This window comes from Argiope bruennichi, chromosome 11 (genome assembly GCF_947563725.1).
Source record: "Argiope bruennichi chromosome 11, qqArgBrue1.1, whole genome shotgun sequence".
Lineage (NCBI taxonomy): Eukaryota > Metazoa > Arthropoda > Arachnida > Araneae > Araneidae > Argiope > Argiope bruennichi.
In genome coordinates this window covers 17605978-17623079 of record NC_079161.1, presented here as the reverse complement: position 1 = coordinate 17623079, position 17102 = coordinate 17605978, and the positions used below count along the sequence as shown (strand labels likewise).

The following is a 17102-nucleotide window of genomic DNA, read 5'->3' as shown; positions in this document are numbered from 1 at the left end:
TTTTTTTTCTGCGATAACGTGCAGAAATATTACTACACAGAAATGAATTTTACACTTTTTAAAAAACTGAATTGATGTCATTAAAAACTGTCTTTTTAATTATATCAGTTTAAAAATTATATCATTTTTTTGCTTAATTTTGACAAATTTTACACGAATATTTCTTTGTCTAATTTTCAAAAACAATTCAGTTTTATCCTGAAAATCAAACCGGTTTTCTTTGTTTTATCAAACGGGTAATCGCATGATTCTCTTCTGTTGTTGAAAGCTAAAGAAAGACTGTTTAATTTCTTTACAATTTACTATACAAACAAAAGAGTAAAAATATAATACAGCGAAATTCAGAATTTAAACTACACAATTACATTACGAAACCACTATGACCTTGACTATAACGATTATGACTTTGAGAAATGTGATGAGAATATTGACACTTAGGAGCATTTAAAGACGGACAAGAGGCTATTGTTACGAAATTTCCGGGGGTTCGTTTGGATAGTGGGAGTTATATGGTGTGGAGAACATTCAATCAGCAGTAGAAAATGAAACAACTACGTTTATTTACACGAAGACACACAGCACAGCACAAAGTCGACAACTATATACAGCACAGAAGACGATTATCTTCAGCCGAGACGTGCAGCATACACAGCAGCTCTACTCTGTCGCTGCTCCGCTAGTCCCTGGAAGACGAGTTCTTCACCGTCGCTTCCGACTATTCTTCGACTCCACTGGTCCACGACCCAATTCACCGTCAGTTCACCACTACGACGACTCCACTGGTCCACCACCACTCTTCTCTGTCGCTTCCGACTACTCAATTCACCACTCGACTCACCACTGCCCGGCAGCTGCGGAGGCTTCCTTTTATAGGTCTCAGGAGGCGGGGCTAGAAGCCTATCAACCAATCAGGAACGTTCGAGGCGTATCTCCGTTCCTACTGGACGGCTCGGGAAAATTTTTGATGTTTCGGGTATAATCTATTTTGGCGCCAAAGTCGCCAAATTCGTCGCCAAGCTCTGGGACCTCCCATGGAACCGACTATGCTGGGAAGCCGCCTCACAGATTCGTAACACTATCATCCCCGATTAATTCATCAAATGAAGAAAAAAAAGGCTTATTTGAGTGGACGTCGCGTGAAGGCTATTTCAGGTTGATACATCTTAATAAATACCTCAGTGTAAAACATGGCGTTGAAGATCTTCATTCCTGTGTTAGCACAAGATATTGTGCAATATATCCATGATGTTATCCAACATTCCGAATGTCGGCCAACATCGTATAGATGCCATAAAAATGTGTTATATATTTATATTTATCTATTATAAATGTCCAGAAGATTGGCTAGGACGCCAATATTTCTGAACTTTACAATTTAAAAGCACGAGTCAAGATGAGTAGTATCAAAAACTTGATGTTGTCCGCACAGAGGATATAAGGGAGAGTCACAAAGCCCGAGTCAATACAAGTATGCGGGGGAATCAGTCATGGCCTGTAGTAAGGCGGAAAAGTGCCACAGCTGGGATCAACTGAGTATCCTCAAGCAGTGAGCCTATGGCTTACTGGCACAATGCACTTTGCTTTAACCTGAGGACATATCTTCTTTTTTGTGTATGTGTGTGTTAATAGGATTGATCTTGAAAATGAACGAACATACTTTCAAGGCTCTTTCTTGTCTGTAACATTCATTAATAAATTATTCACTCGTTTCAGATTTTCAGATTCCAAACTAGAATAGTCATATATATATATATATATATATATATATATATATATATATATATATATATATATATATATATATATATATATATATATATATTGTCGTGGCTGGTTCGTGAGTGCTTTGAATAAATAGGCAAATAGAAAACTTAACAACGAATTTATAGCAGATTCGTTCGAGTTACTCTGCTCAGTAAATCCTTCGCCAACAGCAAACATTCGAATGACATCACTCTTTTAATTACACTCGCACTAGTTGTGTAGCGCCATCTATGAACGTTTATTTCCTAACGCTTCAATATCCAAGCATTACGTATATATATATATATATATATGTGCGACAGTTTTCTTTTTCCTGAGTATTTTAAATATTTATTTCTTCAAGCGTTCTTTTTTTTTTTTTTTTTTTTTTTTTTTTTTTACAGAAATAATTCAGCATCTTTTGAATAGCTAAAATTTACTTTGGATTTACTTGAAAGAATTCACTAATCATTTGAACAAAAAGAATTTCTGGCGGAATGGTATTATGAAGGTAATCGGAACCCTAGACAAATTGTTACTTCTTCGCTCCCATTCGCCACAAATGGTGCAGAAAAACTAAATGGAACCTCGGGTTTTTTTTGTTTTTTTTTCACTCTGTCATTATATTTTACATTGAAAAGAGTCAAAACACTTTGTTTTGTCTTCATGCTTGTCCCTCCCCCTTTTACTGGAGGCATTGGGCCTATATACTTCCCAGTCACTATGTATTGGTCTAACACAGTATTAAAACGACCTACCGTTTTTTCCAGCTTTAAATTTTAATACTTGAACAGGATATATTCCTGCTAAAAATACATTTTGGTTTTGATTTTTAAGTAAGCTGTTGGTTTTATCATTGATTTTCATAATTTATGAAATCGATTGATTTAATAATTTATAATTAATCATTTATTAAAAATTATAATTCTACTTTTAAAATATTGAAGGAGGTTGTTAAAATCTATCAAAAATAATGATTAGTATTTCTATATCAGAAGGAAAATAGTAAAATCTTTATACCTTCATTTCAATCCACTGAGGCAATTAATGTATTCCAGAAATATTTGTATTGAAATAAAATAAAGTAGCTGCATAAAAAAGTCAGGAATTCTAGATTTAATTTTAAGCATTCCTGAAAGATAATCTAAATCAGCTGCAAGTAAAACTTGTACTTAATAACGAATGCTGATCATTTAGAATGCCAGATATATTGTTTTAAGTTTTATTTTAAAGTTTTTTGTTAACTACTTTTCACCGTAATATTATCGCAATGTAATCTTTTGTATCGAATTCTAAGTAAACCATATCTAATCTTACTTTTAAAAAATTAATTGTTTTAAATCTGGTGATTACCTAAGTATTAGTAAACTTTTCTACAGAAAAATAATTTTTCGTTATAATTCAGGTATTCATTATCTGCAAAATTGAGCATAGTTTTCAAAAATACTACACTGCAAAGAGTAATTGAAATTCTCAGCAAAAAAAAAAATAAATAAATAAATAAATAAATAAAATAAAATAAATCACTACTATAAATTGTAAGAATCGACAATAGAATAGGAAAACGTTACTAGTAATTATATTAAAAACCGTTCAAACTATGTTAGGAATAAAAATTATATTCGATTTCTATGGGAGCAATATAATATTATAAAATCATTTAAAAGATGTTTTTAATTTACGAAACAGCAGATAATTGTTATCTGTGTGATGCACGATGAGATGTGAATACTTTTAAAAACAAGATATAGATAATTAGAATCTTTAATACATTATATATATATCGTTACATTTTATTAAAATTGGTGAAAATTATAAAAATAAAATAAAATTCACAACGATGTGTTTAAATGTTGTCAGCTAAATTCTCAGCTTCTGTAATGCTTGAGAAATTGATTTAATTTTAAATATAATTGAAAAAAATTAAAATTGTTGTTTAATGTACTAAACTATTCAGCAGATATCGTATTTGCAATTTCTCCTACAGAATTGCTGGAATAGTTTTCAGGGAAAAAAAAATAATAAATAAAATTGAGATTAAAAGTCTTCTCTAGGGTTCGGACTAGGCGAAACTGCAAAAAAAAAGCAACCCGCTTACTACGGAAGGGACAGATGACCCGTTAACTCTACGGGTGGTTGAAATCGAAGAGGTTATTTTCAACAAACGCCTTTAAAAGAAGGGGAAAGCATCTTTTAGTTTCTCTCACTGAATGCCCGCATCCAAAGTAACTTTTTCGAGTTTGGGTTGCCGAAGCTTAAAGGTTAAGTTATTATTATACTAACTCTCGGCATATTTTTTAAATTCAACAGTAATTTGTTTTTAATAAATGCATGTTAACTCCTTAAATACACTAAAAAAAAGTGTTACAAATCATTTCTTAAATTCTATGTTTTTTCCAACCTGAAAACAAATTACATTCCTATAATTATTCTTGCTGCATTCTGTATTCGAAACAATCCAACTCTCAACGGAAATAATCGAAGTAATGTTATTGAACAAACATTATATTTAAGAAAAAAATCTATGAATAAAATCTTTTTTAAAATTCACTATTTCAAAAAGAATATTTTTTAAATAAAAATTAACTTTACATATAAAAATTGCCGTAAAAATACTTAATATTCTTCTATCAGATGCAAATTCAAACCAGTTGTAATTTAGATATTCAGGTCATATAAGAAAAATAAATAATTCTTGATTCGAATCAGATTATGTAGTATCATTTTTTTTTACATTACTACCTCTCAAAATTCCCGTATTTAATTAATTAGTTTATTATTGTGAATAAATAAATTATTTAAATTATCATAATTCCATGAATATGAAAAATGATCCAAGAAATGGAAATATGAAAACTGAGAAAAAATAAGAAATGAGACATATGAGAAAAAAAAACAGAAATAAAATAACAAATCTAAGCAAAAAATAATAAGAAAACATGAAATAAATAATATTAAAATACCAATTAGTAAGAAAAATAGATTGTATTATTTTTAATACGTCCTGTCGCAATCGCACAGTGCTAGATTAACAAAAACTGTATGTGAGGCGCTGCAATTGCTGACCAAACTTCTGAGTGAAATTTCTGACTCTTTCTCTGTGGTCTTATCTTTCTTTGTGATATCATGTTAAAGATGCCAACAATGGAAATTATGTATTTAAAAAATTCACCTGGCTCTGCTGAATTTTACTTATGGGATAATTCACAAAGAAATTGAATCAGAGATTTCACTCAGAAGTTTGATCAACGACCACAGCGCCCCCAGCTACCATCCGAAATCATAGCTACCGTATTGCTCCTGTTAAATCTATGTGCGATTGCAATAACATCTCATCTCAATCGTGCAGCATATTAAATATTTTGCTTACTATTTGAATTTTAATAATATTTATTTTGCATTTGCTTAGATTTTTTAAAATTATATCTTTCTTCTTTACTGTGTTTATTGTCTTGATTTTTCAAAACCAGCAAAATGGGTGCGAAAGCCGAAAATGTTAGAACAATATGTAAAAGTAGTCCATAAAGAGGAATTCCCTATTTGTGAAGACTCTAGATGAGTATTAGTCAAGATTAGACAAAGGATGAGTATTGTCACGCTCCTTCTACGGAGAAGCTACTTTTGCCCTCGAATAGAAGAAAGATGATCCAAGCCAGATTCCAAACACTCCCTACTCCCACTGCCCTACGCGTCTTGAGACAAGTGCATTTCGCCCTCTTTCCCCTGATTTGTGATTTTCCGGGGTTCTTTGATTTTACCGACAGTTTGCAGAAAGCTCCCGATTGACAGTAGAAATGCATAATCCACGTTTTTTTTGAATAATAAATAATTTTACTATTGTTATTTTTAAATATTTGTTCCAAATATCTGTTATTTCAATCATATTATTCATTAAAAATTATTACTTAATATTAAATATAAAATTTATTCATTGTAACTAATACTTAATTTACTAATTTAAGTAACGTGTGATTGAATTAATTTATCTATTTCAGCTTACTTCCTAAATTTGATTTTTTTTCAAAATTATTTATTTAATTTCTTTATTGGAGTATAAATCATTTTCTGAAAAATTTGAATTAAATATATATGTCATTTCTTTAAATTGTTTACTTTAGTTCTATATTCTACCAATAGATAGCGCCAGTAGTAAACGAAATATATGCAAAGTCAAGTCACAAGGAATTAAAAAGGATTTGTATGGAATAGTGCATCATCAAATGCGAATATCGGAAAGTCAAGGTTACTCTCATGAAGTGGAACGGCGACTTCACACTTTGCAGTGAAGTCACCCCTCCGATAAATTTCAGTGATATGCAATTCAATGATACGATTATTCCAATAACCGGTCCGTTCACTTTTCAATCCATTCACAGATTTCACCTTTTCTGTTTTGTTCGAGAGCTTCCATTGGAGGAATCCTATCTATTGTTACTTTCCAGTGAAGTCACCGCTCCGGTAAATTTCAGTGATATCGTATCGATTGTTACTTTCTATCGTGATCCAAAACCTGAAATCGAAATATCACCATTAAGATCGTATCAAGGATTTGAATCACACCGCTCTTTGAAAAATATTGATCAATGGTATTTGTGACTTTATGATATTGGTTGCGTACTAAGCGTTCCTGAAATATTCGTCATCCCTATACCCAACCACAGAAAGCGGCACAGAAAGTGTCCATCCACCTGTCACACGTATCTTGCGGTTACCAGAAATGACCAGGATTATACAGTGAGAATTAAAAGAAAGGACCGCATCTTTCTGTCGATCGATTGAAATAAGCTTATATATTAGTCTCAGGTGAAAATGATTCTTTACATCTTTAATAAAAAAAAAAGAAGAAAAAAAAAGAAAGAAAGAAAAATATTCCATTAAACGGGAATGGAAATGGAAAGGCAGAAGATACAAAATTTAAAACAACACGTAGTGGAAGAAGAATTACTCTTCAGATGTTCAAGATTACGTTAATATTTAATATTAAATATTAGTTTTTTATTTAATGATTACAAACATTTTGTAATAGCATTTATATATTATACAATTATAAAAATATGTATAAAATTAAATTGCAATTTTACAATAAGTATAAAATTAAATTTATTTCTCTCTCTTGCTACTCAAAGCTAGTAAAGACATTTAAATTAATTTAATTTTAATATTTGGGTGGAAAATTTTTATTAAATCAGCGCCCATCATAACTTTGACTTCCTTGCCCGAACTCAGAAATGGGTTTGAGTAAAATCTAGTCGGCTGTGACTAGATATCACAGAATCTGATTTTTTTTCCACTGTGTGCAAATATAAAAGATATGAATTTATTACTTATAGTTTTATTAATTTTAAAAAATTTCATTTGGTGATTTCATTTTAAATTGCTCTTTTTAAATTTCTAGACAATACATGTTTTTTTTTTTTTTTTTTTTTTTTTTTTTTGCTTAATCTATTGACCAAATCATATTTCTCCAAATCGGCTGAATTTTGCTTCTTTTTTTTTTTTTTTACCTTACTTCATTGGCATCGTCTTAAAATCTGTTTATTTTATATTTATCCATTTATTATGAGAAAAGAAGTCACCTTCAATATGGAAGGTACGTGTACTTAAAATTATTTTTAATAATTAGTTTCATTAAATTCAATTCTAATTTTAAACAAAATTTTTGCTATGATTGACAATAAAAATGTATATTTAATTTTTTGGAATGTATTTCCGTATTTAATATGTTTTCTACTATTATATTTCAATTGAAATTTACTGAAAAAGACAAAGTAGAAAGCAAGATTTCCTGAAGTCTGACTTAAATGTAATGTAGTTGTCTAAAGTAAAAATTTTCTGGCAATTTCTTGTCGTAGTAGTAATCCTATAATTTTGTTGCAACTTTAAATGTCGTTTGCTACTATTTTTGTAGAATAATGGCGAGTTTTTTGGATAGTTGGCACGGTTTTGTCGTGCTTCGAAAGAAACCGAACTTTAATCTGAAATCCCACATGTAATAACCGTATGCCATTTGGCAATTTTTCTTTTGCTTTTTATTTATTTATTTTGTTGTTGTTGTTGCTGATTGTTGGCATGCAGTTAATGTACAACTGTCTTTAAATCTTATCAATTCTTGCCTTTAACATTGATCCTAACGAAATTTTATTAATCATTTGGATATTGTTTCTGTTTTCAATAACTTATATCACAATCAATTTCAAAAATATATATTCGAATTTAGTTTTCGATTATGTTACAATTTTCTAAAGCTACTGATTATTTCGAATGATATTTATTTTCAGAATTTCATCTCCACTATAAAATAAGAAATATGTTTTCCTCGTGAATTTTAATATTTTAAAGAATTTAACAATTGGAAGCTAAATAATGTGCTCATAATACTTATTCATTATAATTTGTACAGAGGATTCTATTGTAAAAAGAATATGTCCTTGTTGTAATTGGCAGAAAAAAGCAACCGAAGAAGAGGCTTTTGAAACTTTTACGGAAAAAAGATTTTCAGGTAAAAAATTTGTGCAAAAATATTTCTTTTTATTAAAAAAGTTTTGATTTAAATGATTTTGACTATTCATTGTTCAAGCACAAATTTTGATATGTTTTTTGTTTGTTTATTTCGCATTTTAAAAAATAAGCAGTTTTTTCCATTTTATTCTAATTATACCTACTGAAGTAATCTCTACTATTAATAAAGTATGCGTGCTGGCGCTGTGCAGATTAGACCTTTTGACCTACAACTACAATAAAAATAACACATTTTGAATATCTGGCAATTTCACGGATATTCAAAATTTAGATATAACGATTCAGATATTACTTCAAATCATGGATACGAAGATAAATCTAAATAATTTAAATGAAATTAAAGATAATCATTATCCCCGGTGAAACAGCTGGTCATCAAAGGCAACTAGTAGATAATAAGTAATATACAGAGTTCAGAACAAATCATTTAAAATCCCATTCACATCCTATTTCAATCAATCAACAAATCATTCTTTTATTTTTTCTTTTACCCTGACGAAACAACTTATTGAAAAAGCAGACTAATGAATAATGTACAGTTATCCGCCAAGTATGCCAAAATCGTGCTAAATGTCCATCATCTTGGATGGTAACAAATTACTTAAGCAGCATTCACACGAGGCAAATATTGCGCACAATCGAAATGTCACGCCAACCTCAGGAATATCACGTGACCACATTGGGACAATAACAAATGGTTGCCTCATCAAAACTATTTCCCTTTGTCCCATTACTATCACGTGATCTTTCTGAAGAAGGCGTGACTTTCGATTGAGGGCAATAGTTGGCCTCGTGTGAACGCTGCTTTAGGAATATAGTAAACATTGTCAGGAGTATTTCATATGGCGAGAAATCACCAAAAGATGGTCAATTTTGTCAATTGGACATTTTTTTAAAGCTTGAATCAAGAAATTAAAATCTCAGACTGAACTAAAATAAATGAAATTTTGTAATGACAACAGTATGTTAATTTCTGCAGTATAAATATCTAATATGAATTACAGAAGTGCAGAATATAAGCATTAGAATCTGTAATTGAGTTTGAGATTCGAACTCGCAACCTTAGGGTTGATAGCCGAGTAACAAAGCCACTAGACTAAAGTGTACAGTCTTCACCGGAAGTTGTTATCTGGCTTATGATGTTACCACCACAACAGTCCCCGTCCAACGAGTCGGTAGAGTTTATCGCGCCAGTTATGGCGAGCGACGAATGTTGTTATCGCGCCAAGTGTTTTGGCGGGCGACAGCAAGCGTGTGTGAGTGGTTGCTGCCGGTAGATGGAGCCACGACAGCTGAATGAAGGATGCGGTTGTTCAGAACCAGGGTCACCAATGTGCGAGTTTGAGATTCGAACTCGCAACATTAGGGTTCAGAGCCGAGTAACAAAGCCACTAGACAAAAGTGTCCACTCTTCTCCTGAAGTTGTTATCTGGCTTATGATGTTACCACCACAAGTTAGTTAAGTTTGTGAAGCCAAACAATCAAGCAGAATAGCTGCACAAGCATCCCTTTGGTTTGATTGGTGCCCTAATTGCGAGTGTTCTTCGTTGTTAACTTTTATATTTACTATGTAAAGTTTCTACATTGTTAACTTGTATATTGGCTAAGTAATTTTTCTTCGTTTTTAACTTGTACACTAGCTAAGCAATTTTTTTTAAAAATTTGAGATCTAAAAGTATTTTTGGAAAAATAAAATTTTTTACAAATAAGTAAATGATAAACTTTAGTGAAATATCAAGTTACTCAAAAAAAAATTTGGTTTTCGAACATTGATTGGCTTCTTTTTAGGTGATCCTAGGCAAGAAACCTTCTGCAATGCTGTATTCCTGCCAGAATTTGTAAGAAAGTTTATAAGGTTGCAGGGAGAAAGACCCGAATATGAAGAAAGGAAGCCAATGGAAAAGAAAACATCAGGCATCGTTCTGACTTTTGAAATACCAGGTGGAAGATGAAGCACTTGCTTCTCTCTTCATTAACTTCTTTTCCAACATTTCTTTAATACATTCAAGACAACGTGGGTTACAGGGAACAGATAATTAACTATTCGTTCAATTTCATAGATGAGCACTTTATAATTTCTTTAAAACATATTGAACATTATTAATTTTATTCAATTTGATTTCTTTCCTGTTTTTTAACATGAAATTTTGTTATCGATTTTTTTAAATCGCTTGTTGGAAAATTCGAGTTTAAGTTTTTTTTTATAGTAGTGTGTTTCCGATGTCAATTCAATATATCAATGTTTTCAAAACTAAAGTATCAATAAGACTTTAAATTAATCTAAAAATTCGATTTTAATCAAGAAAAAAATTAAGTGCTGAGATCTTCCAAAACCCGTGACAACTGTTTTCTGACAGAATCAACAAATTAAAGATTTTATTTGGAGATCAGAGTGGTTTTTAAGGTATGAAATTAAGAATATTATAAGGTTTAGAATTAAAAAGAAATAATGTCAACGAAATAGTTAAATTAACGTCTCATATCAATTGGATTGGATTCTACAGCGCAAGATGTTTAGAGAGAATATATTGTGCTGAAACAACTGTTAAAATGTATTCTTCCGTAATAATGTATCTATTGAAGTTACACGGATGTAATGCTATTTTCTAACAGAGTTAGTAACTTTTAATCAATGATCTGATGATACCGGAGTGTGCAACCAAATCTCCATATTTTTACGCCACATTAACTCAGTTCTATATAAAACAGTAAATGTGCAATAGGCAAGAGATGAGTTTATATGCTGGATTATCGATCTTTTAAATCCGAAGATAACTCACATCAGACTATCGCTGTCTTTTACCATAAAACATAGAATAACCTATACTGTGATGTCTTCTTAACTGATTCCTTTTACCATGAAATGTGGTATTTATCAATTGTTCTGTAGTTGAAAAGAGTAAGTAAAATTAAAGGTACTGTTATTATCTAAAAAAAGCTGCTTTCCTATTCATAGAAAAAAAATCTGACAACATTTCTTTTTTCAAAGTCTGTATTATAATTCGCACAACATTTTATATTTCTATACTTCTGTCTTTACTAATACTAAAGGATATCTCTATGTCTGTTGTCTACATGTTAGATTGTTTGACCTGGAGCACAAAACTTGGCACTCTGAAAGGGGTAATGTGTACCTTGGAGTGTTTTTTAAAATTTCGATTAAAAAAATAAGCAATCTTTTGGCATTTTTTCACGATAATTTCTTTAAATGTTATAGCACAAAACGATATTTATACTAGTTTAAATTTTAAAAAAAAATGTTTTTTTTAAAGTAATGTAATTTAATTATATGACTTGTTTTGAATTTTGATAATTTTTCAAAGAATTTCTTTCTTGGTTTTTTTTAAAAAAATAATTTACTATAGTATTTTTATTGTTTCATCAAATATTTAAATGTTCTTATTTTCCTTCCGTTGATAAAAGCTAAGGAAGAAAAATTATGTTTAACATTCTCGCAGCTTTCATGAGGATTATGAAAGAGAGGTTACAGTTTTACGAAAGGCAAAGAGAACATGATTCAGACAGTTTCGCTTTTAGTGATACTGTGACAGACTTGTTCAAGTATCACTAGGAAGTTTCATTCACACAATAAGCAGAACGTATGTAAGGTTTGTAAAATAATGCAGTTTAAATATTTTACACGCCTTAAACCCTTCTTTACTGTGTGTCAGAAGCTGATTCTTGTACTTTTTAAAAGAGAATTTATGAGTATCACGTTATACTCAAAGGATTTAACTGAGATGAAATATAGTCCAATATTTCAAGCAAGTCCAATATTTCAATTCAATGACTAATTTCCAAATAAAAGGCAAAGCTTAATGATATGAGTCTTGCCCATTAATGAAAATATTGTTCCGAAATTTCCGGGTTTGTTTGGATAGTGGAAGTTATATGGTGTGAAGAACGCTCAATCAGCAGGCGGCAGTAGAAAATAAAACAACGACGTTTATTTACACGAAGACACACAAGACAGCACAAAGACGACAACTATATACAGCACAGAAGACGATTATCTTCAGCCGAGACGTGCAGCATACAACAGACTCTACTGCAGACAGTAGCACACAGCTTAGTTCAGCACTAGCTTGACTCCGTCGCTGCTCCGCTTATCTCTGGAAGACCAATTCTTCACCGTAGCTTCCGACTACTCTTCGACTCCACTGGCCCTCGACTCTCGGCAGCGGCAGGACTGCTTCCTTTTATAGGTCTCAGGAGGCGGGGCTAGAAGCCTCTCAATCAATCAGGAACGTTCGAGTCGTAACTCGGTTCCTACTGGACGGATCGGGAAAATTCTCGATGTTTCGGGTATAATCTATTTTGGCGCCAAAGTCGCCAAATGGTCGCCAAGTTTATCGCCAAGCTCTGGGATCTCCTATGGAACCCACTATGCTGGGAAGCCGCATCAAGGATTCGTAACAATATGTATACAAATATGAGTACATTTTTGTGTAGTCTAATATTCATATCCTGAGTGTTTTGAATTATGAAAATTCAAACTATTACAAAATGCAAAAATATTCATAAACTATTACATATATAAATGAATTTCTATGCGACTCTGTTTCAGCCTTGGCCGATATCGTCTACTATTATTCAATCAGCATTGATTATTCTACAGAAGACATTTCTTACTTGTTGAACCAGCATGTGTCAAACCTGATAAAAAGTAAAAAAGTTTTTCATTAGTTTGACTTTAAACTATTTTTCATTGTTTTGGTACTTTTTGAAATTAATTTCGCATGCATATTGAGAAAAATTGTCGATGGAAGGGGGGAAAACACCTTATAAATTTTAATCCCAAGACTGCTGTCCGAATATAGAATGTTAATAAAAACGGTTGAGAATATTTAATACTTAAATGATATTGTTTCAGTTTAAGAGAGCAATAATTAGTTCTGTTGGAAGACTTTATTATTACATCTATGAAGCTCTTGTTGTTTCTAATGGTACTTATCATAGACAAGCCCACTGACTTTAGATTTTAAACCAAGGGTGCGTCTCTTGTTTTTCAGTAGCGCCATCTAGGGCCAAGAGTACGACTTAGCTACACACACGTCACAACCCTTTTTACGGTGCGGACTTCATTCATGCATTTCACTCGCTTATCCACAGATCGTACTTTAGACCTGAGTCAGAGAACGGTCATCCCTGACCCGGTATCCCCAGTGGTATTACTCTCGACATGGAGGACTTTGTGACCACGACAGATTTATACGTGCGCCAGCTACCACACACGTGAGAATTCTTCGAATAGCGGGGTTCGAGCTCGTGTCAAGTGACATTGGTGGAATTGAGATTATATTCTATTGAATTTATATTAATTTAAGGACAATTAAGTAAGATTAGATGCTCTTCCAAGCTTCAATGCTATGGTACTTATACATTGAATTAGTGCAAACATTTAAAGAAACAAATGAAATAACCCAGATTATCATCATTCGAAACATATCCACTTTTTTTATTTGGCTAAATATGAAAAAAATCTTGTATTTATTAAAAATCTAGTATGCTGCAACTATTAATGAAAATTCGTCAACTTACGACAGCACAAATAACCTTTATTTCCCTCAAAATAATTTCTCAAATATACTAAAGAATCATAAGTACAATAAGAAAGACCTATAGGAAAGACAAAATAAGTAACTTTTTAATGACAGCAAAATGACCCATGCCGTGCAGCCACACGCAAACTCAAATGAATGGTTTGCTTCGAACTCTGAAGATTTCCTTTGGCACGGATGAAAAAAGTAGGGATAGTGAGAGAACGATCATACAGTGTTATCGGACTTTTTTTAGGGGTTTTTATAGGGGTTATTTTTTAGGGGTAAATATATACTAGGCCCCTCTAATCGATGTCTCTCACTCTGTGTTGGTATAGGCGAAAGTATTAAGGGCAAGGTCATTGTTTACTGCCTGAAACGTGATTGCTAATTGCATTCCTCTTATAGTATGCACAGATTTCTGTTTAGAAATGCGCGAATCATTCAAAATACGTTTTTAAATCGAATTATCGTGAATTCATCAGGGGATGATCACAGGGAGGAACGTGAAGATGAATAGAATCCAAATATCACAGAATACCGTGATATTTTTGGAAGAAATTTTAAAAGCAATTCAAAGTTATATCTGCATCAAAGAAGATAAATACAGCGTTTCATATGAATAATCGTAACCAAGACAGAATTTAGTGTGTCCTAATTGTTCAGTTTTTTTTTTCTTTTAGTAAATAGAAAAATTTCTAAAATCTAATGGCATCTTTCTTAAAATCTTCGATTTCCAAATGCGGAAAAAAAACCCTTCTCTGTGCTCATTTATATTTTCCATTTCTTACTAAGTAATAGAGTGAATATTACTCGTTTTCTCCTGTTTAAATCTGAGCATGCGCAGAAAAACTCATTCCAACTCAGAAAATTTCTAAGTCCGTTAACACTGCATGATCGTTCTCTCGCGTTTCTGATGAAAAAGACCAACTACTGGAACATCTTTCAACTCGAATGTTCGACGCTTGTCAATGAAAATTCGTAATTTGGAGCTCCAAATCCCATTGCTATATGGTATCAAGCTTTCAGTTCTGTAATATGTTTGACGCATTGTGTGACATCTTCTAAGTTTCATGAGAAAAAGGAATTATTTCATTAAAAAAAAATACCATAAATTATTTGGCGAGTTTGCAAAAAAAAAAAAAAAAAAAAAAAAAAAATCAAGTGAATAAATGCGAATGCTATTGGGTTAGTGCATAATTAGCAGGCGTTTTTAAATTATCAGACGATTGCAGCGTGAAGGCGGCCGAGTTGAGCCAGATAGACATTGCTTTGATGTTGAATTACCGCTTGCCTTTTTTGTCTGGAATTCGCCACTGTTGATGCCCATCGTCGCCATTTCATCAATAACAAATCCCATTAAAGAGGATTTCCCAATGAGTGATTCCGCTTCTGGCCCACCAAACGCGCCGCATTGCCTTCTTACAGTGCATATCCTTCATTATTCCTTTTGGTGAAATTCCTGGAGAAACGCAAACCTTCTTCCTTTTGAGATTTCTGAAGAGTAGCCATGATTCATCCGCAGTGATTGTATCCTTCAGAAACAAACCCCGCTCGTTTCGTTGAAGCAAATCGGTACAAATTTGAACACGTTCGGCTTTATTGTTGTCGCTGAATTCGTAGGGGACCCATTCGGCCAATTTCCATATCTTTCCAAGATTTTTGAGACGACGGAGGATGGTTGAATGGCCCACATTGAAGTTGTCGGCCAGCCTTCGAGTTGTCAAGCTTTCGTCCCCTTCCACGGTTGCCAAATTTGGCTTGTCATCGAAATCCGAGGGTCGGCCTCTCCCTGGCTTCTCTTCCAGGCTAGTGTCGCCAGATTTGAAACGGGAAAACAATTCCTGCATCGACTTTCGCTGATTGTGACCTCAGTGAAAAGTTCGTTGAGATCGGAAATGACTGCGCTGAATTCCAACCTTTCTCAAAGTGGTGCAATATAACATGAGTATGACTTGTAGTGATCGTAGCGCCATCTTTTATTCATGTCATTCTAAAGCGCTACCTATCTACTTTCCCTAATACAATCTATGTTAATACTTCTCCCGGGGAATCCCCGTTCTATGTATACGTGCGCTAAGCAGCGATGTTCCGATAGTTGTTAGTGTAATAAAAGAGTTTATTTTTCTAATAGCGATGAAATGCTTTATACAACACTCTACATGAACATCACCACAGACTATAGACACGCAATTTTATAATCTAAAAGTAGAAGAATATTTTAATTCATAAATTTATAAATTAAAAATTTTTTTTCCATTAAAATACATTACGTCAAAGACACGCCTAATAATTATGCACCAAGCCAATATAAAGAACGTTAACCCGTAACTGGAGACGAATTTCCTCACGTGGCCAGAGACATGGTGTCAAAAAGACTCCATTCTTCTTTTTTTTTTTGTCTTTTGTAAGCAGCATAGGAATTTATTTTTGAAACGCAATACATTATAGAAATCATGAAGTTAACAAAAATATTTAAAATTTTGAATATTATAGTATTAAATGTTGGAAAGATATTATTAGAAAAACCTAAACAATCTTTTAATGAGTATGCAAAATTCTTACCACTATTTGTATCAAACTCGTATTGTTTACCACTATTATTAATTATTTATGCTGTATACATATATGTCGATTGTAAGTTAATGATTTATTGGATTGAAACTTGAAAAATTAGTAATATCAGAATTACTTGTCTTGGCTGAATAGGTAACCAACCGTTCATATTGGTCAAACTTTTACCGCGCGACTACCTGCCTAACCGAAAAAGTGTTAGATCTTAAAGGTCACCGGGAAGGGAAGCGTTATTTATTTATAAAAGACTTGCAGTCATCGCCAGAATATGGGTGGTAAATAAGGGTATACATCAGAGGTTCCCAAACGTTTTTTTCACGTGGACCACTTTCAAAGTTTTACTATTTTCGGTAGACCCTCTGCTGCTACATTTCTACTGTATTCTCAAAACTCCTAAAAAATATCACCCTAAATTGGGGGTGTTAAGAAGAAAAAAAAAGTAGCACATTTTCAGTTTTAAAAAAGTAGCACAGCGCAAGTCGCATTTCATCCCTTTGCAGGCCTAAACAAGCATTCCGGACGAGCGGGCGCACGGGCGGCACTTTGGAAGTCTCGACATGTGGTGTACACTTGTACTATTATCTATTGTTCTATTTAATTCTGTGTTTGAACTGAGTCTCGAATATTTCAGAGTACCTACCTGGTGAATGATGCTACCTACCTGCGTTGATAGGTAAATCCAAGCCAAAATTTGTGTTCTTTATTATGAAAACCAGAAAATTCTTC

At 32.5% G+C, this 17102-nt stretch overlaps 1 protein-coding gene across 1 annotated transcript; it reads right to left on the bottom strand.

The window, feature by feature from the left end:
• Positions 1 to 15145: 15145 nt before the first annotated feature.
• Positions 15146 to 15652, bottom strand: LOC129957352 (histone-lysine N-methyltransferase SETMAR-like). The gene has a single exon (XM_056069637.1). The coding sequence runs from the start codon at positions 15650 to 15652 to the stop codon at positions 15146 to 15148; it is 507 nt and encodes a 168-aa protein (XP_055925612.1).
• Positions 15653 to 17102: the final 1450 nt, after the last annotated feature.

Coding starts and splice junctions, on each gene's coding strand:
- LOC129957352 (XM_056069637.1), bottom strand. CDS start 15,652: ATGCAGGAATTGTTTTCCCGTTTCAAATCTGGCGACACTAGCCTGGAA.